A 27,714-nucleotide genomic window follows, 5' to 3' on the forward strand; every position below is an offset into this window, starting at 1 on the left:
TGTTTTTCGTGGGATAACTTCTTTAAGAGATGTTAACGTCGGATTACTAAATGTTTCCTTTTTATTTCACTCTTGACCAGCAGGGATATTCTCCATTCTCTACCACCGGTTGGCATAGCTCTTCTTGCTTGCTTCATTATTTACATAGGTTGTTTTACATTTGCCTGTAGAAGATTTTTAATGTCCAATGTGATTTGCAGGTTTTTATTTGATTGGAAATGAATCATAGTTATGAACCACATCTGAGTACGAAACTTGTATTCGCTGACAAAGCTTTTACCTGACCTCAGAATAACACACAGTAATTTTGAAACCTTTTTTTATTTTTTTTTATTTTTTTTATATATATTTTATGTGAATAGACACAATTTTATTTATTTATTTTTTAAATATTCCAGTTTCCCCACTGGTCACTAGAGCAGTCGCTAAAATCTAACACTTCATGTTTTCTGTAGCTTACTTGTCAACTTTGCTGTATAGACTGGGACAGAATGAGTAGTTACCTCATTATTATTAGAGGGTGGACAAGTCAATGACCTCTCTATTGTACTGCTGCAGGCCTAGATAAGGCAGGATAGTAACACTATGCACACACTGATAAAGCGTTGTATGCAGCTCCCCTGTCACTCCCCGATCTCTGACTGGGATGTTGCGGAGTCACTTCATGGAGACTGCAATATACTATGACATTTCTGTCAATTAACACCTATTCATTTTGCTGCCATAAAGAGACACACTATGCTGCACTGTCTAAACAGACTATGGAAAGGAAGTTTGTTCTTCGTTATGGCCATCTTCAAGAGATTTAAAAAACAACACCAGCTACATCTAAAAAAATAAAAACCCGATATTTTGTTTTTAGAGACTTACATTTAATTAATGTATTTAATATGAAATACATGAAACATTCCTTTTTAAAGAGGATGTATGATGTTTCAGAATCATGGCCGCTTTTTTCCAGTAACAGCGCATCTCCGTGTCCATAGGCTGTGTGTGATATTGCAGGTTCAGAGTGGCTATTTTTTTGTTCTTTTTTGGTCTTCAAGGCCAATAGCAGACTGGTACTGAGTTAATGTGGATGGTCAATGGCAGGGAGTTCAAATGTGCCATCATCTTTACTCCTCTAAAATATAATACTAGACAACACATTACATGGCTTCTAGGTTTCTTTATTAGAATTTGTAAATGTTAAGAATTGTATTCACAGTAATTATTTATTTAAAGTACAAAAATATAAAGTATGTAATAAATCATGAAAAGCTTAAACGAATAGAATTCTATCTAACGGACTAGTTTGCCGTTAAGGTATGTTCACACGCTGTGTTTTCAGGCGTATTTCGGGGCGTAAACGCCTGAGAAAACGGTAGCTAAACGCCTACAAACATCAAGGACGATCATTTTGAATTCAATGGGAAAAATGGCATGTTCAGACGGGGCATTTTTTACGTTGCCGTTTAAAAAAACAAACAAACACGTAAAAAGGAGCATGTGACTTATTGAGCCGTTTTTGGAGCTGTTTTTCATTGTCAACAGAAAAACTGTTCCAAAAACGTCTAGAAAAAACGCATAAAAAAATGTTTTCAGCTGAAAATCGGAGGCAATTTTCTCTGAAAACAGCTCCGTAATTTTCAGCTGTTTTTACTTGTGCGTGTGAACGTATCCGAAGTCTACATGAACATTAGGGTTAAAGAATAGGTTTTCATTATTAGATCGGTGGAGGTCCAACTCCAGGCACCCCCACCGATAATGCAAAAAAACTAAAATGCAAAAAGTTTATACCAATCGAAGAAAGTGCATACAAAATTCCCACCAGTGTATATTTGGGATGACTCTCTCTGACAGAATGGCTGTCACCTTCCTACAATGGGTTAGTCTTTTGACGGGCATGAAACGTATTTCTTATACTTGCTATTACAGTATTAGACTTTTTCAGGGCCAATTTCCCTAAATTTTACTTTGAATTTACTATATTTATTCGTTGGCCTAGTGCAATGGTCATTTTCTATGTGTTTGATATTGTATTTATCGCATGAGTTTTTGCATTATCAACTACGTATTGACGAATTTAGGCTTTGCCATTTTGTATGTAATGTATATGGCATTTTCATGAGATTCAATGAGTTATTTGATCGTGTGTATCACATTCTGTGGCTAGTGAATTTCTGCGGTGGGTTTGTGGGACTCGTGTGCATTTTCTTCTTTGAGTTATCGACTTTTGTCTGTTTTTTATATAAATTTTGATAATGGAGCAAAACATATACAATCTTATTTTTTTATCCCGGCATGAGTGCTTCGCTTGAGTTGCCCATAGTACTGTTCAGTGGTTTTATGCATATTTGTTTGTTCATTGGGCACGGGGCACCATTACAACATTTTGTCGACATTGTACAGGTGGGTAATTGTTCAGTCATCTCTCTTTTTGTGTGTTCTTTATTTACCCCCACCGATAAGCTGACATATAGGGCCGTAGCGCTTTCAATATGATCGTCCTGGAAACCCCATTTAAGACTTGCCAAACATAGCAAAATTAGGTAGGGATAAGCTGTCTTAAGAATCAGAGGTGTAACTTAAAGCTCCTGGCCCCTAATGCAAAATTTGTAGCAGGGCTTTCCACCTACCATGTGCCCTTTATAATACTGGTTTCATATTATGTGGCCCTTCAGGCACCCAGGCCCTGGTGTGACTGCTACATTTTCACCCACTATAGCTACGCCCCTGTCAAGAGTCTTGTGTCCTAGAAGGGCTAGGAGTGTGAGGTTGCAAATAAAAGCTAGGCCCACATGTCCCAGGATGGGGAGGTGTGGTGGCCTGAACCAACATCCAGTGCGATGGGAGGCATCTTTTTACTTTTGCTATGTTGCCCTTCTTACACTATACACTTTGAAGTTTTTGAAAAATGTCCTTGAAACGTCCTCTGGTGGGAAGACTTAATATGTTCGCCATCTGATTTTTGGTGTCTTGGGCTTATTCTTGGTCTAACCGGGTCTAATTCTAGGGCTACACGTTGACATCTGGTTGTGCAACGCCTACATAAAAAGGAGCGGGCAACTTGAGGCAATTTCAAGAATTTGGACCATTTAGGAATTCTTGCGATGGTCATGTAACTTTGTCATTGGGAAACATTGAGGTAGGTCAATGGATTTTACGATGACCATTAAAACGAAGCACTAGCCTAATGATGAAAATAACTTATGGCCACAATTAGGCTACGTTCACACTTGGGGTATGTTCACACGGCAAACTAAAAACGAACGTAAAATATGGAGCGGTTTTCAAGGGAAAGGTTTTTTAAGCATCAAACGTTTTTTGATGCGTTTTGTGCGGCAATTTTTGGAGGAGTTTTTCTATTGACCGAATAAAAAACTGCTCCAAAAAACACCTCAAGAAGTGACATGCACTTTTTTACGGCGCGTTTTTTTACGTGCCGTGTTTACAACGGGCGCATTAAAAAAATGCCCCGTCGGAACAAAACATAGTTTTTCCCATTGAAATCAATGGGCAGGTGTTTGGAGGCATTCAGCTTCCGTTTCTTCAGACGTTTTTCGGGGCGTTTACGTCCCGAAAAACATCTGAAAATAAGCAGTGTGAACATCCCCTTAGCGTAATGGCTGAAGATTTTCTGCCAGGATTTGTAGATGGAAAATACGCACGGTAGCAACAAAGTTGATGAGATTTTATCTCATTCACGAGCTACAGAAAATTTCTGTGCAGATTTTTAAATCTGCAGCATGTCAATTTCTGCTGCGTAATGGTTGCATATTTATTGAACCGTTTGAGTTCAATGTTAAAGTGAAATTCCGCAACAAATCGCAAAAGTTGCAAATTTTCCTGTTTTGAAAATCTGCAAATTAGCAGCAAACATTTTAAGTAGAAAAAGAAAACGGACAAACTTCTACTTAAAAAATAAAAATCCATACTTCCCTCCCCTGGAGTTTCCATAGCCTCCCCCGTCTTGTTTCAGTGCTGCGGGTCTCCTGGGATAACGCTTCATCCCGTCTGACTGCTGTAGCCAATCACAGGCCACATCGGAGAAAGCGTCATCCCTGGAGGCCAGCAGCACAGACACCAGCATTGAGAGGAGGCGAGTATGGACTGCAGTGGCATATCCCGCCGAAAGTCTGCACCAATTCAAGCACGATTTGTTGTGAAATTTCAGCTTGAATTTCCTGCGCTACCTGTGTCGCATATGCTGTGGAGTTTTCCATAGCAAATCTGGCCTGTGTGAACATACTCTTACAGTGCCATAGCTTTGGCTGGGGCATTCAGAGTTTTCTTCTAGAGGGTTCAGGCAGATGCCACCTCCCTGCCGTGTTCAAGAGTCCAAAGTGTCACAGTACTATAGCGGAGTGCTGTGATATAGTATTTATAACGTATTCAGGGTACTCCGGAAAAAGGTGAATTTAATATATATATAAAAAGGTATAATCAGTAAGCAATGTTAGATCTGTGGGGGGAAATATATGGGGCTTCTATAATAGCTGCGATATATTTAGTGCTGGTAAAAGTAAAACGCGTAAGATACATTCACAGATATCAGAGTTCTATGATTAAGGCCGGGTTTACACTCTACAATTTTTTAAAATATAAGAAGTGAAAGAGCTAGTGCATGAGCTGCTTCTGAAGGGCTACAACAGATGGCCTATTGATATTTCTTTATTTAGGTACTATATAGCGCTGTTTTTTGGACACTGTAAGGAGTTATGTGTTCACCTTATGGAGCTACTACCTGGGCACTGTATGAATTTATTACTTGGGTATAGTAATATATTGGCACTGTATAGTACTTACTGGGCACAGTATGGCACTGTTATTTGGAACTACTATATGGGCACTGAATGGAATTATGTGTTTATTATATGAAACTTGTGTGTCCACTGTATGGAACGGTTGTGTGTCCACTGTATGGAACAGTTGTGTGTCCGGTGTATGGAACTGTTGTGTGTCCACTGTATGGAACTGTCGTGTCTCTAGTTTATAAAATTGTACTACTGCCAGGGCAGTGTATGAATTTATGACTTGGGTATGATATAGCATGGGCACTGGATAGCACTTACTGGGCACATTGTAGCACTGTTATTTGGAACTACTATATGGGCACTGTGTGGAATTATGTGTTCACCGTATGGAACTTCTACCTGGGTACTGTATGATGTCACTACTTAGGTGTAATATTACATTGGCGCTGTATAGCATTTAGGTGTAGTATTATATGGGCACCGTATAACACTTGGCACAATATGGTGTTAATTGTATGGAATTAATGTGTTCACTGTATGGAACTACTATGTGGGACTGTATGATTTATTACTATACTGACCACTGAATAGGATTTTGGTTTGACTAGACATCTTTTTAGCATGTCAGATTTATTTTGTTTACAATGGTAGTGATGATTGTCAGTTGGATTAATGATTCACATTATTTACATTCAGCGGCTATTTGGGGTTACTTAGATTTCACACAAAATTGTAGAATGTAAACCCGCACCTAATGCAACAACATGTTATCTATACTAGTGTGGTGCATATTTCATTTTCTATACATCAGAGGCCGGTATAAGTCCATTAATGTATTTTGACTTCTCCATCTGTAGACAACGCAGGTTTCAAGGGACTCACAGAAGTAGTGTGATAGATGACCACGTTCTAGAAGACAAGATATGCAACTTGTTAGATAATAAAGAGCATTTCCACTTAAATGGCTTGTTCACCCGACTATTTGAAGTCTGGAATCTCTTCCCATATATATCTTTGTCAATGTCTATTAACCCTTTATGCTCAGCAATGGATAGATCTGTCAGAGGTGGGTGCTGGTGCTCGGTACATCCATCACATCGGGCAGTATCCTAAAGATTGTGGCAGGAGCGCAGCTGTAATTTACAGCCCTGCTCCTGTCGTTGCCAGGATCGGTTACAATCACAGATCCCGGTCACTAGTATCTGCAGCACTTAAAGGAACAGTGTCACCAAAATTTTTTTTTTTATGTTCGGGTTTTATTAAAAAAGTTTATATTTATTTGTGTGTTACTTTTTTCTATTTTTACACTTTTTCTTCCCTATGGGGGCTGCCATTTTTTTTTCCATTTCTGTATGTGTCGATTAACGACACATACAGACATGGAATACGGCAGCTCCAGTCCCATAGGGAATGCGAACGGGGCCCGTTCCATCCACTATGGTGTACGCCGTGTGTGTGGGAACGGCGCATGCGCCGCTACCACACAGTCCAATTTGAAATGTCCGGCGCCATTTTCCTGTGGACCGGAAGTCGCGGCCGGACAGTAAGATTACTACTTCCGGTCGCGGCTTCCGGACTTGTGCACATGGAGCAGCGGCAGCAGACGGAGCGGACGGACCGGAGGGAGCGGCGGCGACTGGAGCAGGTAATTGATTTCTATGTATGTTCGTGTTTCAGTGTGTGTTTACTAGTGTATGTAAACCTTCTACACTGTGTGTTAGCTCAAAAAATGGCGACACACAGTGTAGGAGGTTAGACCGTTCATACCCCTCGTTTCTCCCGGCACTAGCCAGGATAAAGGAGGGGGGGGGATGCTGAGAGCTCACTAGAGCGAGGGATTTTTTCCCAATTTTGCAGCATAAAGCAATGTGGTTGCTTTACCACATGCAATGCTGCAATTTTGGGAATTGCTCCATCTAGTGACCAGTGCTGGGAAATATTATAAATTGAATCCAATTTAAAATATTTCCTGACTCGTGAAAAAAATAAAAAAATTAGAACAATGTTTAATCACCTACACACTAATTGTTTAACTAAAAAAAAACAAACATGTTTTGCTGGCAACACATTCCCTTTAAGTGGTTTGATGCTTGTCTGATACCCAGCATGTGAAACCAGAGACACGGAGGGGGAGAGCAGGGAGCAGTGGGCATGTGATGTGTGACATCCTGTACTACAGGAAGGGGGAGACTGGAGATAACCACATGTTTTGTGTTCCGGGAATGCCACACAAGCAGGAGATGAACACCTGGAGCATGGTCCTGTGGATGCATGTAACACTGGCTTACAGAGACAGTTGAGCTACAGACAGCACGTCAGTAAGGAACTAATGTTACTGCAGCTAAACCATTTACACACAATTTTTAAGAAACGGAAAACCCCTTTATACTTTTAAGACAATGTTTCCCAAATGGTAGGTCGCAACCCCGTGGGGGCAGCTGTGGGGCATTATATTGTGAGGTGGCAGCTATGGGGGGCTTTATAGTGTGTGGACGGCAGCTATGGTGGCGGTTATGTGGATATTATTCAGTGTGGGGACAGCTATGGTGGCATTTTACGGTTTGGGCCATCTATGAGTGCATTCTACTGTGTGGGGGCAGATATAGGGTACTTATCCTGTGTAGGGGCTGCTATAGGGGTATTCTATGTGGAGGCTTTATACTATGTGGGGGAAGCTATGGGAGCATTGTTCTGTGTGGGGGCAGTTATGGGAGGATTATACTGTGTGGGGGCAGCTATAGTGGCATACTGTTTGGGGGCAGCTATTATACTGTGTGGTGGCAGCTGTAGGGGCATTATCCTGTGTGGGGGCACTAAGGAGTCATACTGTGGGGGGCAGCTATAGGGTAATTATATTGTGTGGGGGCTGCTATAGTGGTACTATACTGTGTGGAGGCTTTATATTGTGTGGGGGAAGCTATGGGGGCATTATTTTGTGTGGGGGCATTTATGGGAACATTATACTGTGGGGGCAGCTATGGGAGCATTATTCTGTGTGGGGGCAGCTATAATGGCATTATACGGTTTGGGGGCAGCTATTATGTGTGGGGGCACTAAGGAGTCATAATGTGGGGGGGGCAGCTATAGGGTAATTATATTGTGTGGGGGCTGCTATAGTGGTACTATACTGTGTGGAGGCTTTATATTGTGTGGGGGAAGCTATGGGGGCATTATTCTGTGTGGGGGCATTTATGGGAACATTATACTGTGGGGGAAGCTATGGGAGCATTATTCTGTGTGGGGAAAGCTATAATGGCATTATACGGTTTTCGGGCAGCTATTATGTGTGGGGGCACTAAGGAGTCATAATGTGGGGGGGGCAGCTATAGGGTAATTATATTGTGTGAGGGTACTAAGGGGTCATTATACTGTGTAGGGGCAGCTATGGGGGCATTATACTGTGTGTAAGTTCAAACAAAAGTGGGTCCCAGCCTCAAAGTTTGGGAACCACTACTTTAAGGAAAGAAGTAGTACAGCATGTGAAATATAGCACGTGCAAATCTCACCATGTCACTGTATGATGTCCTGCACACCGTTTTGCATCCAAAGATAGCTGTAGACAAGGCAATGCAGATCTGAAGAGCCGTAAACAGTAAAAGGGTTGCTCCAATGCCACGTAAGCAAACCTATAATATCAAAAGAATTTTATAAAATGTGACAATGCATATTAACATCTATCCATCCACCCATCTATCCATCTATCCATTTATCCATCTATCTAGATCACCATCCAGCTTGAAAAAGGCTTCACATGTAGAGCCGAAACGTTGCACAAGGGTCATTAAAAAAGCTATTTTTTCACTGTGACTTGGAATGCTGCCTATTCTTGGATGACGGTCTGTCTGTCTATCCTGGGCCCCCTCATGCCCAGTTGACTGCCACATTTAATTGTATCTGCGTCCTCAGATCAAGCAGCCTATAAGACACTGGGAAGAATCCCTGCACAAGGCGAGCACGATGTCCTACGCAAGAGTCCCATCTCGGTGTCCCGAGGCTGTGGAGCATCTCCGTCCGTCGCGGGATTGGGGCTAGGTAAGTAGAATTTTTTTCTGTTTGCAGTGCTGTGTGGCACGGTCTACAGTGGCGGGCTGTGTGGCACGGTCTACAGTGGGGGGGGGCTTTGTGGCACTGTCTACCGTGGGGGGCTGTGTGGCACTTTCTATGGTGGGGGGCTGTGTGGCACTATGTACAACAATGGAGGGTCTGTCTGGCACTGTCTACAGTGGGGGGCTGTGGGGCACTGTCTACAGTGGGGGGCTGTGGGGCACTGTCTACAGTGGGGGGCTGTGTGGCACTGTCTACAGTGGGGGGCTGTGTGGCACCATCTACAAGGATGGGATATGTGTTGCTATCCACCATAGGGGGCGTTATGTGGCGCGATCCAACAAAGAGGGCTGTGTGTGGCACTATTACTGAAGGGGGTACTATTATAGTGTGTGGTACCGAGGGAGCATTATTTCCATCTGGGGCACTATAAATGGTGAGGTTTCTGTAGAGGGTGGGGAGGTGCTAGAAAAGCAAGAAGCCAAAGTTGTTTGGGTTGCAAATTCTGCAGAGGTGATTCGTAGTTGGGAGAAGGTGTCAGGGTAAACTGGGCCGGATGAAGAAGAAAAGGAAAAGTGAGCGACTCCAATCTGAGATGACGTCACCGGTGAGTCCCTGGATTTCATTTCATTGTATTGTATTAAAAGAGTTTTCCCATCTTAGACATTTATGGCATATCCACAGGAAATGCAAAAAATGTATGATTATGTGGGTCCAAGTTCTGGGACCTGCACCTACAGTATATCTAGAACTGACTGCAGAATCCAGTGGAGAGATGAGAGAACTCCTTTTAAGTTATATGGTCTTCAGAGCGCTTGTGTAGGACTGGTGTCTACAACTTTATGGTCACTATGTGGTGGTAATATTGGTCTTTGGTTTACTACACACGTTTTACTACACAATTAACCCGTTAGTGACCGGCCCATCGTGTTTCTACGTCGGTCACTAACGGGCCTTATTCCGATGCCATAGACTTTTTACGTCGCGGCATCGGAATAAGTTTACAGAGCAGGGAACTGTCAGATCTCCCTGCTCTCAGCTGCTAGAGGCAGCTGAGGGCTGGGAGCGTCCCTGCTCTGCCGTGTGAGATCGATATTAGTATCGATCTCACCCGTTTAACCCCTCAGATGCGGTGCTCAATAGCGTGCACCGCATCTGAGTGGTTTTGGAGAGAGGGAGGGAGCTCCCTCTCTCCCCCACCGACACCCGGCGATACGATCGCCGAGTGTCTGTGTCTCTAATGGCAGCCGGGGGTCTAATAAAGGCCCCCAGGCTGCCCGAAGTGAATGCCTGCTAGATCATGCCGCAGGCATGACCTAGCAGATGCCTGTCCGTGTTAAACGGACAGGCAGTAATACACTGCAATACAGAAGTATTGCAGTGTATTATAATAGCGATCGGAGAATCGCATATTATAGTCCCCTAGTGGGACTAGTAAAAAAGTGAAAAAAAAGTTTAACAAAGTTAATTAAAAAAAAAAATGTGAAAAAAATAAAAAACCCAGCTTTTCCCCTTACAAACTACTTTACTATTAAAAAAACAAAATAAAGTAAAAAAGTTACACATATTTGGTATCGCCGCGTCCGTAACGACCCCGACTATAAATCTATGACATTATTTAACCCGCACGGTGAACGCCGTAAAAAATTTAATAAAAAACTATGGAAAAATTGATGTTTTCTGTGAATCCTGACTTTAAAAAAATGTAATAAAAAGTGATCAAAAAGTCGCATCTACTCCAAAATGGTACCAATAAAAACTACAAGTCGTCCCGCAAAAAAAAAGCCCTCATACAACTGCATCGGCGAAAAAATAAAAACGTTACGGCTCTTCAAATATGGAGACACAAAAACAAATAATTTTGAAAAAAAAGCGTTTTTACTGTGTAAAAGTAGTAAAACATACAAAAACTGTACAAATTTGGTATCGTTGCAATCGTAACAACCCGCTGAATAAAGTTATTGTGTTATTTATACCACACGGTAAACGGCGTAGATTTAGGACGCAAAAAAGAGTGGCGAAATTTCAGATTTTTTTCTATTCCCACCCCCAAAAAAAAGTTAATAAAAGTTAATCAATAAATAATATGTACCTAAGAATGGTGCTATTAAAAAATACAACTTGTCCCGCAAAAAACAAGACCTTATACAGCTATGTCGACGCAAAAGTAAGAAGGTTATAGCTCTTGGAATGCGATGATTGAAAAACGTAAAAAATAGCTTGGTCATTAAGGTCCAAAATAGGCTGGTCATTAAGGGGTTAAGAGTAGTTGCATTATTTCTATATAGCTGACGGGTGGGCCCCAAGAATTATTTCCTCTAGTGGGCCCAAGGTACTCCAGTCCGACACTGAATGGAGTGTTTGTGTAATACACAATGTGCGGAGTCTACCGAGAGTTACTCTCTACTCTGGTTATTAGAAGGAATTGCCTTATGACGTATTTGAAAATGGATTTTCTAAACCAAACAACCGATTTAATTTACAACAAAAAAAAGTGCACAAACATATCTGACGGTAAAAATACAAATTTAAAATTTGTTAAAAAAAATCTAGAAATTACCTGTGGCATGAAATCTCCTTCACATATTTGACTTTGCTTGTAATATGCGCAGTAGTTGTTGTTATAATAGTAAGAACCAAACCTTGGGATGTTGGAAAGAAAGGCAGCAAATAGTATCACAGAAATCCCCGCTGCTATACAGCTGATTATGTTTAGAGTTAAGCTTGCATTCACCTGCAATCAAATAAGAAAGTCTAAAGTTGTAAATTAATATAAAATATACATTTGTAAAATTACTTATTTAAATGTGATGTTTATTATATATAGTTAAAGTGGTTAGAGGGTGCCAATGCAGGATCTCCAGGCTCTTCTGGCATTGGTTGTAAGTGTTGGTAGCGTGTATTTATCCTGGCTGCCAGGGAAGATGACTGTGGGTACCCAGCGCTAGATCATGGTATATATGGTATTTTGTTTTAGTCAATAGTTCAGCCAGAGTGCCACCAACCGGTAACTTTGCCTATCAATTCCCTAATTTAAAGAGGACCTGTCACCTCTCCTGACATGTGTGTTTTAGTAAATAATTGTATTCCCCATGAAATAACAACTGGAGCATCTTTTCTTACTACTCTGGTTCGTATCATTCCTTTGTTATTCCTCCAACAAATTTATGAATAAATTGTCAACTGGGTTTTGCCGGTTGTGGGTGTGACCCGCCCCTTTGACAATGGTAACACCCACTTTTCAATTTATTCATAAACTTCTAGAAGGAATAACAGAGGAACGGCACAACGCAGAGCACTGAGAAATGATGCTACAAAATTATTTCACTGGGAATAAGTATTTACTAAAACGGACATGTCAGGAGAGGTGACAGGTCCTCTTCAACCCCTTCCCACTCCTTGACGCACTAGTCTGTCATGATGAGCGCATCATTCGCGCTCAGCGTTCCGGCCCTCCCGGCATACACGGGAGCTGTGACAACTGCGGTCTCGTACAGCAGTTGTCGCAGCTCCTTCCTCAGGCCCCGATCGCAGTGGTCCCTGCCGATTAAGCCCTTAGAAGCCGCGTTCAATAGCGATTGCGGCTTCTTAGGGGTTAAAACACCATTGAGGTCCTGCTATGGCAACCGGAGGCCTAACAATGGCCTCCGGCTATGCCATCTACGGAAGCCTAGTAGGTCCTGACAAACACAGGACCCACTATTCTTGCTGTCAGTGAGTAGCTGACAGCTCTAATACACTGCACTACGCATGTAGTGCGGTGTATTACAATGGCTTCATGCTTACAATTACAATGGCTTCATGGGATCAGGGCTTGATGCCTTCAGGTCCCCTAGTGCTAGAAAAATAAAAGAATGTTCAAAAAATGATGCCAACATATAGTCGACATATGGGAAATGTGAACTGGTAACTATTTTGTGTGATATTACTATCTGTCTTACAAGCAGATCCATTTAAATTAAGAAAAATGCTAATTTTTCCAAATTTTCCCTAAATTTTGCTATTTTTCACGAACACTGAATATATCGACCAAATTTTACCACTAACCTAAAGTTCAATGTGTTATGAGAAAACAATCTCAGAATTGCTTGGATAGGTATAAGCATTCCGAAGTTATTACCACATAAAGTGACACATGTCAGATTTGAAAAATGGGCTCTGAGCCTTAAGGCCTAAAATAGGCTGCGTCATTAAGGGGTTAAAGGCTATGTACACCTCTGAAATAGTTTTTTGTTGCTTTTCTTAATAAAATTGTGCATCAGTGTGTTTGGTGTAACTTTCTAAATACATTTTATGAAAAAATTATTTTGAGTTTTTGAGATACAGCTGCTTTGTATCCTGTGTACAGAGCAGCTGTTTATTGTGCTGAAACCTGTATCCGTCAGGTACGCGGGACTGACTGGTTCAGTGACAGCAGGTCCTGCGTGTCTCCGACACGCTGGATCCACCTGTAATCGATCACATCTAAGTTATGAACTTAGATGTGATCATCGGCAACCTCTCGATCCTGCGTGTCAGAGACGCGCAGGACCCGCTGTCACTGAACCCATGAGTCCCTCTGACATGACGGATACAGGTTACAGCGAACAACACAGCTACTCTGTATATAGGATACAAAGCAGCTGTATCTGAAAAAGTAAAAATCAATTTTAATAAAATGTATTTAGGAAGTTACACCAAAGATTTCTAATGTTTGCCTTGGAAACCGATCTGCAAAGTATAGTGAGTTATTGCTGCTACTACTACAACATTGCTGCTGCTGCTGCTGCTACTACTACTGCATTTCTTGTACTACTACTACTACTACTACTACTATTACTATCATCTTAAAGGGTATTTCCACCTATTCAACCACTATTCTTAACTGTCTTAAGGCATAAAAATGAGAAATAAAGCAACTTTGCAAATGGACTTGATTAAAAATTACCTCCCATTTTGTGTATACAGCTCCTATGCAGACCTATGCATTTCTATGGTAACAGACAACAAACAAACACTGGGAAGACTTATCTTGCAGTCATACTCCTTTCAGACTACGCAGGGTTAGTTTTCTGTCTGTTACCATGGAGACACATAGGTCTGCATAGGAGCTGTAGACATAGGGAGTTTTGTAATGAGGGCTATTTGCGCAGTTGGTTATTTTTTCTTTTCGATGCATTGGAGAAATAAAATAAATTTGGTTGCAAAGATAGACATAGCCTTTAAGTGTCAGAGGTATCTTTGGGACTCCTCAGGTACCAGATGCGACTGTAACCCCTGTACTACCTCATGGCTAAGCTCCTTGACTATAGACGTTTGAGTTCCTGAGTGTTAATGCTAGCTTCAGAAGGGGAAATTGTGAAAAGTATACCCATTTTGAAAATTGAGCCCTATCCCTCAAAACTGTCAGGCTTTCAGGGCATCGTGGGAATTTTAAGTAGTTTCGGAAGAGCTGCAAAGCCACAGGTTGGATTTCACTTGATTAGAGGGATTCGGGAACCTATCACTAGGACAGAAACAATATAGTCTTATAGGAGTCCGGGTTGAAGAAAATTTGTCACGTGACGCCTTCGCTATTGGCTGAGAATACCCACAGATATTTCTAAGTGTGCCCATCATGGACCAATAGGGGGTGGGGTCTATCTTTTCGACAGGTTCCCTTTAAGATAAACCAAAATTTTGCGATAACTGTAATAATTCAAAAACATAAAATATGGGGGGGGGGGCCTCGTATTGTTTCATAACTTGACTTGAGGGATTTCTTACCTTTCCCACAGTTGGTTTGTACGAAGCCGCAATTGATAGAGAACCTGAAATGATGTACTAGAAAACAAAAACATAAAATTTCAGTATCTGTCTGAAAGAAAACTGACACATTTTTTCAGGGTTTTTTACAATAATTTTAGAATGACATAATAAATATATACATAGTTACATAGTTCGTACGGCTGAAAAAAGACATGTCCATCAAGTTCAACCAAGGGACGGGAAAAGGGAAGGTAAACATTTCTACACATAGGAGCTAATACTTTTTTGTTCTAGGAAATTATCTGACCCTTTTTTAAAGCCATCTACTGTCCCTGCTGTGACGGCTCCTGCGGTGACTATTCCATAGATTCACAGTTCTCACAGTAATGAAGTCTTGTCGCCTCTGCAGGTTGAACCTTTTTTTTTTCTCCAGACAGAGGGAGCGCCCCCTTGTTTTTTGAGGGGGTTTTACAAGGAACAGGATTTCACCATATTTTTTGTATGTGCCATTAATTTATTTATACAAGTTAATTATGTCCCCCCCTTAGTCGTCTCTTTTCAAGGCTAAATAGGTTTAGTTCTTTTAATCTTTCCTCATAACCTAGATTCTCCATGCCCCTTATTAGCTTCGTTGCTCTTCTTTGTATTTTTTCCAACTCCAGGGCATCCTTTCTATGAACTGGAGCCCAGAACTGAACTGCATATTCTAGATGAGGCCTCACTAATGCTTTGTAAAGTGGTAATATTACATCCCTGTCCCGCGAGTCCATGCCTCTTTTAATACACGACAATATCCTGCTGGCCTTTGAAGCAGCTGATTGACATTGCATGCTGTTATTTAGTTTATGATTTACAAGTACACCCAGAACCTTCTCAACAAGTGACTCTCCTAGTATAGCTCCCCCTAGGACATATGATGCATGCAGGTTGTTGGTACCCAGATGCATAACTTTACATTTATCTACATTAAACTTCATTTGCCAAGTGGACGCCCAAACACTTAGTTTGTTTAAATCCGCTTGCAATTCACAAACATCTTCCATAGACTGAACTATATTACATAGCTTGGAGTCATCTGCAAAAATAGAAATCGTGCTATTAATCCCATCCTCTATATCATTAATAAATAAGTTGAATAATAGTGGTCCCAGCACTGAACCCTGGGGTCACCACTTATAACTGGGGACCATTCAGAGTAGGAATCATTGAACACAACTCTCTGGATACGGTCCTTGAGCCAATTCTCAATCCAATTACAAACTATATTTTCTAAACCTATAGTCCTTCATTTACCCATTAGACGTCTATGAGGGGCAGTGCCAAATGCCTTTGCAAAGTCCAAAAACACTATATCCACAGCGGCCCCTCTGTCTAGGCTTCTGCTCACCTCTTCATTAAAACAGATCAGGTTAGTTTGACAACTTCTGTCCTTCGTAAAACTGTGCTGGCTGTCACTTGTAATACAGTTTTTTTGTCACATAATCCTGTATATAGTCCCTCAATAGCCCCACAATGGATGTTAAGTTAACTGGTCTATAATTACCTAGGGAAGACCTAGAGCCCTTTTTGAAAATAGGCACCACATTTGCCCTGCGCCAGTCCCTTGGCACTATACCAGTATATGTATATATGTATATATATATATATATATATATATATATATATATTAGGTACTATGTTGTATATTGTGATAATTTTCTTTAATTAGATATATCCATAGTATATGTCATAGATTGCTGACCGGGGCAGGGAGGTCAGACCCCCAGGACCCCACCGGACGGGACAATGGGGGTCCTATGTCCCTCGTGGCTGGGAGCGGATGGCCAAACTTCCCATTGATGCCATCAAACTTTAAATTGTCCCATTTCACCGCGTAACTAGGCAGATTTACTGATCAGGAAAAGTGCGTGTATTGGGTTTCATAGTTACCCTAGTAACAGATACATTTTTTTTTTTCATTTTTTTTGGGGGGGGGGGGGGGGATGATTTTCAATCTCCAGTCTCTAGGTTGTAACACAATAAATTCAGTCCTGGATTTCAACTGTACAACATCTACTTGGAGGCAATCTGTCCCCTGGGCGCTCCTAACTACAGAGCAGCCCCTGAACTGCAATTTGGGGTGCAGCAAAAAAGCACGCCCTCTATACTAATTTAGCGCCCTACTTGGCTTATTGGTCAGACAATACTGTAGTTTATGAAGCTCAAATAGTAGCACTTCCATGCAACGTCCCAAATGGGAATTGGTGGAGGAAGAAACTCGTTTTTCTTAAGGTGTTTGTTAAATGCCCTATATTAAATATATCTGTCCTAAACAGACGGGACTTTAACTGTCCCTTTTTCTGAGTCTTCGACTCCCACTAATCAATGTGTTATCCTATTACACAGGTTCATGGCTCATTATAAGACCGAATGGTGATAAATATACTGTAATGAACCCTGCATCTGTGTGTCCATTAACCACTGGAAGTATTGAATGACCGTAAGTAGAGATCTAAAAAACTGTTAGGAATTTATACAAAAAGTAGATGATAAAATTGGGTAACTTTTAATAATACAACAAATAACCTTTATTTGTTGAAACAAGAATATCCTACGTTCTGTAAGCTCAGTGCCAACTCACTGTGAACCGTTGAGCCATTTGCTACGGATACGCTGCCCAACAGATGTCTTTTAAAAGGGGTTGTCCGACAGCTCACACCTAGAAACCAGTCTGCATCATATCACAGACACTGAGCTGTGGGAAGAAAAGTCTTGGCAGTACGTCTTTACGTAGTTCTGTAATGGGACTGTATATTGTATTTCATTAAATTTAATAATATGTAAATCTGTAGAAGATTATTTTGTATTTTTAAAATCTTTCCTATGGGCGGCCATATTGGAGATACACACATCCTTCCTGTATCATCTCTATAGAGTGCAGCAGGGTGTGTGTGCTTTATGGCAGCTGAAATTTGACAGATAAATGTCATAGATTATTAGTCTCCAGGAAGTTTTAGCGTACAGCTCCCTCCCCAAGAGACCAGCAAGTAACCGGAAAGTAGCATAAAAAACCTTATCTGTGTGTATAGTGTTACTATTTTGCCTTATCTAGACTTTCAGCAGTACAACAGGGCTATCATTAAAGTAGTATTCCGGTTATAACAAGTTAGCCCCTATCCGTAGGGTAAGGGGTAATTTGCTCGGTGGGTGTCCAACAGCTTGGACCCCAACTTTACGAGAGCGGGGACCCCTAACCCTTCGTTTGAACCGAGCGGCAGGTCGCTCATGCGCACTGCCGCTCCATTCAGTCTCTATGGGAGTGCCGGAGATAGCCGAGTGCAGAGTTCGGCTTTTTCTGGTGCTGCCATAGAGAATGAATTTAGCGGCAGTGCACATGAGTGACCTGCCGCTCGGTTCTCGTAAACGGTGGGGGTCCGAGCTGTTGCACACCCACTGATCAGCCTATGGGTAGGGAGTAACTTGTAACCGGAATACCCCTTTTAACACCCTATCTGCTAATGAAGAGATTACTCTGCTCATCTGCCGCAGTCTATACAGCAAAGCTGACAAGTGAGCTACAGAAAACAGAAATGGTCGGCCTGCTGAGTCCTCCTCTACTGGCCAGTGTGACAACTGGAATATTCAATAAAGTTATCTGGATAGTATAATACAAAAAAAATATCATAAGTTTTTCTTTAAATATGGTTGTAAAAAAAAACAACCTGATTTCAATAATATGTTGTGATACATTCCCTTTACTCTTGCAGTTATATTGATCATATTAGATGGAGTGTATAGCATATAGCTATAATAACTACAGAGTCTATTACAGATAAAGATACAGATCTGAGTTTAATCCTGTCTGGAATGTGATATGCTTCCAAGATGTTCCGTGTCCATGAACGTGTACTGGGAAAAGTAGATTGGACGCTATATAGTTTTATATGCATTGACCCGTTTTCTTACTAAGGTCCTTTACCAACGGTATATCTCTACTTTCATGTGTCTATTGCTCTTTGCAGAAAATATACACAATGAAATAAGAAACATCTGATGTTCCCCTTTCATACATTTTCTTACCAAAATTCCAGACCAAAAAACGACACCAGTGTCCACCAAGATTTGTAAGAAAAATATACGTGTCTCATAACTTATGATGGTAAAGATGATGCCAAAGAAAATGTGGTTTATCCCTATACTCAACTGGGTCACCTGTAACAGAAAAGGACAAAGTTTAGTCATTTCCTCTCCAGCCTTTTAGAAAAAAACATGTTTTTGACCTACCCATTTCAGCAGTTGCCACTAGAGGCATTATCTTCTGTCTTCTGACATGTAATCCTGGTCGGACTGGCCTGGTAAAGTACAGGAGGAGCCCTGACAATGGGCCGAAGAGGTCCAGCAGAACCCCATTTGGAGGTGACATTGGTGGCAATCATTTGCTACTAAGGTCATTTTTGTATAGAATAATTCACATATAGTCTATTAGATCTTTTTGATGATGTCATCGAAACATAAGAAATCACGCTTGTTTGGATATTGGCAGGGGACCTCCACTGATCTCTAGAATAAAGTGGCTGCAGCTCTGACGGATGTGTTCTTTTGCTCTTATCATTGTCACTTAGTTTCACGTGTGCATGAAGCTGGCGGGTCATTACAGTTAAAACTCCATCAAGTTTATTAACCAATGGAAGTCAGCGGGCTAACGCTCTTATAGGAGCATCGCTTCCCCTGTGTTTTAGGGATTAGTAGGATTCCCAGCATCCGGTTCTCTATTGATGTTCTCAACTGAGATATCCATAATGCCAAGATGCACCTTCAGCCTTTTCTGATTTGTTGTGACGGCCATTTTACAAAGTGACAACGATAAGTGCAGCCATATTGGTTGTCACATTTGGCCACTCAGAAACAGTTGGTAAACCTTCATTCTGTCATTATGTTCAATCAATAGCAATGTGACCATTTTAGCATCAGTTTCCGAGCAGCTAAGTCAAAGGTGTTTAATCACTGGGTATTTCCAAAGGTTATAAATTAGGGTAACACAAAAATATAGAAGTGCTGGTGTACAGGCAAATAGGTATTTTAAAACTTTTTTTTGTCTGTTTATTTTTGGACAAAGTTCCACAAAATTGCCCTCCTCTGGTGCTTATTTCTTATACCCTGGAAGAGTGTAACAAGTATTACCATTGTTTCTAACAAAAACCCTAACTCTAAAATCTCTATAGATGAGTCTATCCTACGCGTTTCGCTACATTTAGCAAATCAGGGAGACGTGGACTCATCTGTCTAAAGTGGAATAGTCAGTGGCCTCAGTTGGAAGTTAACACTGGGTTTTATCTAGAAAGGAGCGCCCCTCGAGGGTTAGAATGATCAGGACAGCAGCCAATGGGGAGGTGGGTCTGTGGAATAGCCAACACCCCCTCCTAACATAGAGCAGTGTTTCTCAATATTCCTAGGCCAAATATCCCCTATCCAGTGGCGTAACTACCGCTGTAGCAGCCGTAGCGGCTGCTAAGGGGCCTGCGGCTTGAGGGGGCCCGTGCCGCTAACAGACATGCCCCCGTATGCCCGGTGGCTCCGCTAGCAGCCGTCATGGCTGCTACAGCGGTAGTGACGCTACTACGGGGCCCGCACCTCTGTGCCTCTAACATGTATGGGCTATCTTTTTGTCTTTTTAGAAGCATGTATGGGCCGGGCGACACAGGCCCTCTTATGCCCGGGGGCGTCGCTAGCACCGAAGCGGGCCCCAGTGCTAGCGACAGCCACCCCCTATTGCAGTAAGTGTACCTGCGTCTATAGCACGCAGGTACAAATATATGCATTAGCGCTGGATAGCCGGGAAAGTTTGGTGCCCGACCATTCAGCGCCTTACAATGACGCTGAATGGCGGGGCAAAATGACTTGCCCCGCCAATCAGCGCCCTTCAACGATGCTAGCGGCGCGATGACGTCATCGCGCCGCTTCCTGATTGACGGGGCAAGTCATTCTGCCCTGCCAATCAGCGCCTTTGAACGACGCGCTGCTTGCGTCGTTCAGCTCCAGTAGACCTGCTCAGAAGAGAGCAGATTGCAATGCCACCGGACAGCGCGGGAAAGGGTTCAGGGTGAGTATGTCAATTTATTTTTTTCTTCTAAAACTGTGTGGGGCGTTATCCACAGTGGGGGGGGGGGGGTTGTTTATATGTGGGGATGTGGGCCACTATATACAGGGGGGTCTATATGTGTGGCATTATCTGCAGTGGGGGTCTATATGTGGGGATGTTGGGCACTATATACAGGGGGTCTATATATGGGGATGTGGGGCACTATCTACAGGGGGGTCTATATGTGGGGATGTTGGCCACTATATACAGGGGGGTCTATATGTGGGGCACTATATACAGGGGGAGCTATTTGTAGGGCACTATCTACAGGGGTGGGCTATATGTGGGACACTATATACAGGGGTGGGTCACTAGCTGCAGGGGGGCTATATGTAGGGCACTATCTACAGGGATGTGCTATATGTGGGACACTGTATACAAGGGGAGCTAAATGTGAGGTACGATCTACAGACAATGTATGGTACTATTATAATCCGGGACGCCGTGTATGGCGCTATTATAGTTAGTGGTACAGTGTATGGCGCTTTATTATATTTAGAGGTGTTGGGAATTTTTACTTCGTTTATAGGTGCAGAAATGTTTTAAAAGTGAGAAGCTGAAGACATCTGAGCGGAAAAACTGGGGAGAAATCCAGCATATAGGTCTGGACCGGAAGGAGAAGAAAAGAACTAGAATCTGAAACGTCAGCGGTGGGTCACTTAATGTAAATGTTTATTCTGCCTCTAATCAGTACTGTAGCCATTGTCTGATCTGCAGCGAGATGATGGGTGGTATGATTTTTTTTTTGTGAAACAGCATCTCCCAGTATATCCTCACCATTGTTCGGGCCATGCTGGGAGCTGTAGTTTTACGCTGTACAAACCTATAGGGCAGGGGTTGCACTAAATTGAGCTGTATTTGTGCTGGTGTTGTATTTATGTGCTAAGCTTTGTTCTGGTGCTGTATATATGTATGAGCTTTGTTCTGGTGTTGTATATATGTATGAGCTTTGTTCTGGTGTTGTATATATGTACTGAGGTTGGTTCTAGTGCTGTATTTATGTACTGATCTTGGTTGTGGTACTGTATATATATGTATGAGCTTGGTTCTAGTGCTATATTTATGTACTGGAGCTTGGTTCTAGTGCTGTATTTATGTACTGATCTTTCTTCTGCTATTGTATATATGTACTGAGCTTGGTTCTAGTGCTGTATGTATGTACTGAGCTTGGTTCTAATGCTGTATATATGTCAGAGCTTGGTTCTGGAGCTGTAATTATATATGTCTAATAACAAAATTGCAGGGTAGATGGAATTGTTCTCAATTCATTGTATATTTCATGCTAACCCGTCTAGTAGTTTTAACCCCTTGAACCGCCACCATGCGGTAATAGATGACCTGACAATATTCCCCTGTATGGTTTTTTTTCAGATGCAGCAAAATCTTTAAAATCCACTTTTAAACCGGCACGCACTATATGCGAATTACTCATTAAAGGGTCATGGGGCGGTGCCGCTATCCTGAAGAGTCACATAGTCCTGCCTCCAAACCCACCTTTCCATGTTTGATTGACATCTCCCTGGCTGATACAACTTTCTCGGATGCGCCATTGCCTTGTGGCACTATACACAAGGGGGGGGGGGTGCTGTGTGGCACCATACATATAGGGGGAGCTGTGTGGCACCATACATATAGGGGGAGCTGTGTGGCACTATACATATAGGGGGAGCTGTGTGGCACTATACATATAGGAGGGCTGTGTGGCACTATACCTATAGGAGGGCTGTGTGGCACTATACCTATAGGAGGGCTGTGTGGCACTATACACATGGGAGGGCTGTGTGGCACTACTAAGGGGGGGGGGCTTTGTGGCACTATTTACAAGGGGGAGGGCTGTGGCTCTATCTACAAAGGGCTGTGTATGGCACAACCTACAGGGGACTGTGTGTGGCACTTGTTACTAAGGGGGGCTGTGTGGTACTAGCTACAAGGGAGGGGACTGTTTGGCACTATATACAGTGGGAGATGTATAGCGATATCTACAGGGGGGCTTTATGGCGATATCTACAGGGGGGCTGTATGGCACGATCTACAAGGGGGAGTTGGGGGGCGCTATCTACAAGTGGGGTGTGACTGTCTATAGGCGGGGCTGTATAGCACTTTCTACAGGGGGGCTGTATGGCACATTCTACAGGGGGCACTATCTATAAGGGGGGCTACTTGTGGCAGCTGATGGGGGCCCAGTCAAGAGTTTGCTATGGGGCCCAGTCTTTCCTAGTTACGCCTCTGCCCCTATCACTATTGTTGGCATTAGATTGAAAGCCCCACTAGGGACAGGAGAAAACGCTAGTGAATAACAAATAATAAATAGGTGTACTTACCCCAAGGACCTCAGGTTCTCCTTGGAAAAATTTCACGAGGGGTTTGGGCATGTCAGCTGGAACATATTTGCTTTGTTCTTCCTGAGATTCTATAGGCGGATTATTTTGTGGTATAACATGCTGCATAATAACTACATTTTCCATATTTGCATTGGTAGACCTGATTTTGGCAGAAAAAAAAAAAAAAAAAAGATGTCAGAAGCAGAAAAGCTCATCTCGGCCCAAATGTTAAAGGGATTCTCCACTTTGGACAATCCCTACTTATTAGGGGTCTCTTGACCCCCAGTGATCAGCTGTAGTCTGTTGGCGAATCTTGCCGTGTTTCATATCCCTGCAGTGCCTCCACAGGGGAAACTAAGCATTACACAGTGTCCATTCATATCAATATATTGTGTGAGTAATGCAGCACAGGACAGGTCCTCCAGAGAGAGCGACGCTCTTTATTTCTCTTCACTCTGCCCAAGTTATGAAGATCCAAGAGGACCCCTCTATTAACTCAAAATTCTCTTATAGGGTATATGAAACTGAATTTTCTAAACTGGACAACCCCTTTAAACTGAGCCAAGTTCACGATTTTTCCTGTTCACTAACTCTGCTCCGTGCTGCTACTACAACTAGGGGAAGGAAGTTGCAACAATAATCAAACATTTTAATTAGCATACAAGTAGACCGTTCTACACCGAGGTACCATCTGACCGCCCACATGCATCCATGCAGCTAACAATTCATACTTCTCCTTTTTATTTCAATGACGTGTACAGCTTGGTAAACAACAGCCAGAACTGTACGGAAAATTGCAGGGCTATATGACAAGGATTCAACCTTTTGGTAGGGGAATCTTCCTTTCTGTATCCTCATCTATTAAACAGTGGAGAGCAGCTACAACAAAATGTCTGAATCTGGAGGACCCAGCATGCTTGTCTATACATTACATGGACAACCTATTGATTTAAATGATGAACTGTGTAATACTTTATTTCTCCCATGGTGGCGCTTCAGGGGAATCGAATACTTACTGCAAGGTTTACCCACAGATCACAGCTGATCGCCGGGGCTCTTAGCAGCAGGACTCTTTGTGATCACCTTATTGTCAAGGGACCCTTCTAACAAAAAGGGAGAAACCCTTTAAATGCTCAGTGAATACAACCCTACCCCTTCAGGGAGTATTTTTGTCTGAATTTTTATGTAAACATTCAAAAAAATGCAGCCTTATCGGTGCCCAAAACCTGAACATACCTCTACCAAACTTGCCTGTTTTTGTATTTTTTTTTCACAATATTTTATTGCAAAGGTTGCAACCTGCCCCGCAGGAAAAATCAGTGCTACAAATGAAGCCCTGGACTGTGTTACAGAGTTTGCACTGTGGTTTAGGAGCTACACTTCTGAGGTACCCCTTAACGGCATGCCACGTACATATACATGTCAGCCGTTAAGGGGAAGTATGGCTCGCTCCATACTCAGCGGGTGTCAGCTGTGTAATACAGCCGACACCTAACTACAATCGGCGGAATCAAAGATCACATTGACTCCGCTAGTTTAACCCCTTAGATGCCGAGATTAATTGCGACCTCGTCATCTAAGGCATCAGGATGAGGGGGCTACCCCCTATGACGTGCCATCGCCCCCCCCCCTGAGATGCGATCGTGGAGTGCAAATAATCGTCATGGTGGCCTGGGGGCATAATGAAGGCCCTCAGGTCTGCCATCTTTGTACACCTATTAAACGCTGTCTCTGGCAGGGCTCAAAAGGAGCCTTTCAAAATTGCTATATACTGCAATACATTAGTATTACAGTATATAGTGCAAGCGATCCAACGATCGCTGGGTCAAGTCCCTTAGGGGGACTTTGAAAAAAATTAGAAACAGTTAAAGTTTATTATCAATCTTAAAAGTTTCAAAAACCCACAATTTCCCATTTCTTCCCTAAATTATTGTTAAAACTATTACAATATAACATTATTTAACCCGCTCGGTGAACGCCACTAAAAAAATATATATATACGCCCGTGTAGCTGTTTTTTGGTCAACTTAGTTCCCCAAAAAAATGTAATAAAGTCGCATGTACCCCAAACTGGTACCAATAAAAATTACAGCTCACCCTTCAAAAAATAGTAAATAAGCCATCACATCTCTAAATTGACAGAAAAATAATGTTATGGCTCCCGAAATATGGCAATATTAATAATTTTTTTTTAAATATTTTTTTTTTATAAAAGTGGTAAAAAAAACCACCAAAATATATAGATTTGGTATCGCTGTAATCGTATCAACCCGTAGAATAAAGTGAGCATGTAGTTTTTACTCCACAATGAACGTCAAAACAACGAAAACCCCCAAAAATGGCTCTCTCCCTGTTTTTTTCCCCATTTCACCCTACAAATTATTATTTTTTTGCCGTTTCCCAGTGCATTGTATAGTACATTAAATGGTGCCATGAAAAACAACAACTTGTCCCACAAAAAACCAGCTCTTATGTCAACCGCAATATCACAGACTTCGAAAATCACCTGCTTCAGCCACAACACACAACAGTAGAATGGGGTTTAGGGGGCCCCGTTCTAGAGATAGGTGCAGGTCCGAGAGGTGGGGCCCGCATCTACCTGACATTTATGACATATCCTGTGGATATGTCATAAATGTCTCTGATGAGAAAACCCCTTTGTTTCTTTTATTAGGGGGGTAGAGCTCGTGACACCCCTCTATTGATATGACCATGAATCTCCTATAAGAATTGTATTTAGCTCTCCATGGACATAAATCTTTAACTACTGCAGCTCTATAGTATTTTTCTCTTTTTAGCGCTTGCCGCAGAATCACGTACATGCACGGCATAGAATCCAACCGTTAGCGCATTCCGCCATGCATGTACGTGTAGGAGATCGTGCGGGAACAGAAGCTATGCCCGCGCGATCGCCGCGGGAGCTCGGCTGTGACTGGAAGCCGGGCTCCCGCTGCAACAGCTAGGATTGGAGAAACCTCCAATCCTGGCCGTTTAACACCTTAAATGCCGCAGTCAATAGCGACCGCAACATTTAAGTTGTTTGACAGAGGGAGGGAGCTCTCTCTGTCACCGAATGTCAGCCCGCGAATGCAATCGCCAACAGCCGACAGGTTGCCATGGCAGCCGGGGGCCTAACTAAGACCCCCGGTCCTGCCTTAGCTGTATGCCTATCAGGCCGTGCCAGAGGCATGGCCTAATAGATTGCCTGTCAGTTTTACACTGACAGCCAATAATGCTTTGGTATACGGAGTATACCAAAGCATTATATAAACGATCAGAAGATCGCATGGTAAAGTCTCCTATTGTGAATAATAAAAAAATTATAATTAAAACAGTTAAATAAAGTTTATAAAAATTAAAAAGATTACAGTAAAAACTAAAATAAAACCACTTTTTCCCATAAAAAGTGGTTTTCTTTACCAGAAGTGCAAAACACACACACACACACACACACGCGCGCGCGTATATGATATTGCCGCGATCGTAACAACCCAAGTAATAAGGTTAACTCATGAATGCTGTACAAAAAAACACAAAAAGGACTGCGAAAGCAAAAATATTTTTCCATTCCCGCCACCAAAATATGTAATAGAAGTTAATCAATAAGTCCAGTGTACCCCAAAATGATACCAATGAAAACCACATCTCATCCCGCAAAAAACAAGTCCTAATATGGCGACATCGACTGACAAAATAAAAAGTTACAGCTCTTGGAATGCGGCGATGCAAAAACAAACAATTTTTGCTTAAAAGTGTTTTAATTGTACAAAAGTAGTAAAACATAAAAAAAACTATACATATTTGGTATCTCTGTAACCGTACTGACCCATAGAATAAAGTTAACATGTTATTTATACAGCATAGTAAACGGCGTAAATTTAAAATGTGAAAAACCATGTTGGAATAGCTGTGTTTTTAAATTCCTTCCTTAAAAAAATGAATAAAAAATAAGCAATATAGTATATACACCCAAATATTGTGCAATTAAAAAATACAACTTGTCCTGCAAAAAACAAGCCCTCATATGGCTATCTCGACCGAAGAATAAAAAAAGTTATGACTCTTGGAAGGCGGGAGGAACAAAGTAAAAATAATGCTTGGTCCTTAAGGGGTTAAAAAAAACCCTGATGAATTGGTTTCCTCTTTCTAACAGGCAGATGTAGTAGAGCTGAAAATGTACTGTAGTTTGTGTGTTTTGTTTGTGTGTATTGTGCATGGATCTGAAGTAAGATATTGCAGAATGTATACCTTCAGTCCTATGTAATATAATAGATAACTCCACATAACATCATGAGGAGTTCTGCCAAGTTGCAATATGGCTACAAACTCAGCTCTGCTACATTTATATCATTTTTACACTTCCATAATGCATACCTCCTAACTTTCAAGTATCGCAAAGAAGGCCAACCAAGTTGATGCGCTTAGTGTACACCGGGACATACCACTGGCCACCCCGGGACAGTGGGACACCGCCCGGAATCTGGGACTGTCCCGCTGAATCCGGGACGGTTGGGAGGTACGCATAAAGTAATCGGTCGCGCAAACTCGTATAGTTTCCTCCGAGTGCTCACGGGATTTTTTGTTTTCTGCTGTAAACGACTCGGCATGTAGATCTGTATCCCGTTACCTGATGTTGTGATTCCTCGTTCTGAAGAGCACAGATTTCCCTGTGATATTCCCTCTGTCTGACTGATCTGATGACTGTTTCCTCAAGAAGGAATCTGTGACGCGTTTCTGAGGGGGCGAGACAAAGTTGTTTATTTTTAAG

At 42.1% G+C, this 27,714-nt stretch overlaps 1 protein-coding gene across 1 annotated transcript; it reads right to left on the bottom strand.

Moving 5' to 3' along the window:
- Positions 1 to 1,153: 1,153 nt before the first annotated feature.
- On the bottom strand, positions 1,154 to 27,652 carry LOC142661870 (membrane-spanning 4-domains subfamily A member 4A-like). Its single transcript, XM_075839519.1, has 7 exons — positions 27,574 to 27,652; positions 22,947 to 23,106; positions 18,567 to 18,698; positions 14,526 to 14,582; positions 11,341 to 11,514; positions 8,243 to 8,362; positions 1,154 to 5,645 (listed from the first exon to the last, which is right to left on the bottom strand). Exons 2-7 carry the CDS (start codon positions 23,088 to 23,090, stop codon positions 5,565 to 5,567), a joined length of 708 nt encoding a protein of 235 aa, XP_075695634.1. The 5' UTR covers positions 23,091 to 23,106; positions 27,574 to 27,652; the 3' UTR covers positions 1,154 to 5,564.
- Between the last annotated feature and the right edge of the window lie 62 nt (positions 27,653 to 27,714).

Source organism: Rhinoderma darwinii, chromosome 10 (genome assembly GCF_050947455.1).
Source record: "Rhinoderma darwinii isolate aRhiDar2 chromosome 10, aRhiDar2.hap1, whole genome shotgun sequence".
NCBI classification, from domain to species: domain Eukaryota; kingdom Metazoa; phylum Chordata; class Amphibia; order Anura; family Rhinodermatidae; genus Rhinoderma; species Rhinoderma darwinii.

Coding starts and splice junctions, on each gene's coding strand:
- LOC142661870 (XM_075839519.1), bottom strand. CDS start 23,090: ATGGAAAATGTAGTTATTATGCAGCATGTTATACCACAAAATAATCCG. Junction 14,583..18,566: donor TTTTTTGGTCTGGAATTTTG/GTAAGAAAATGT, acceptor TTTGTTTTCTAG/TACATCATTTCAGGTTCTCT. Junction 11,515..14,525: donor ACAAACCAACTGTGGGAAAG/GTAAGAAATCCC, acceptor ATTTGATTGCAG/GTGAATGCAAGCTTAACTCT.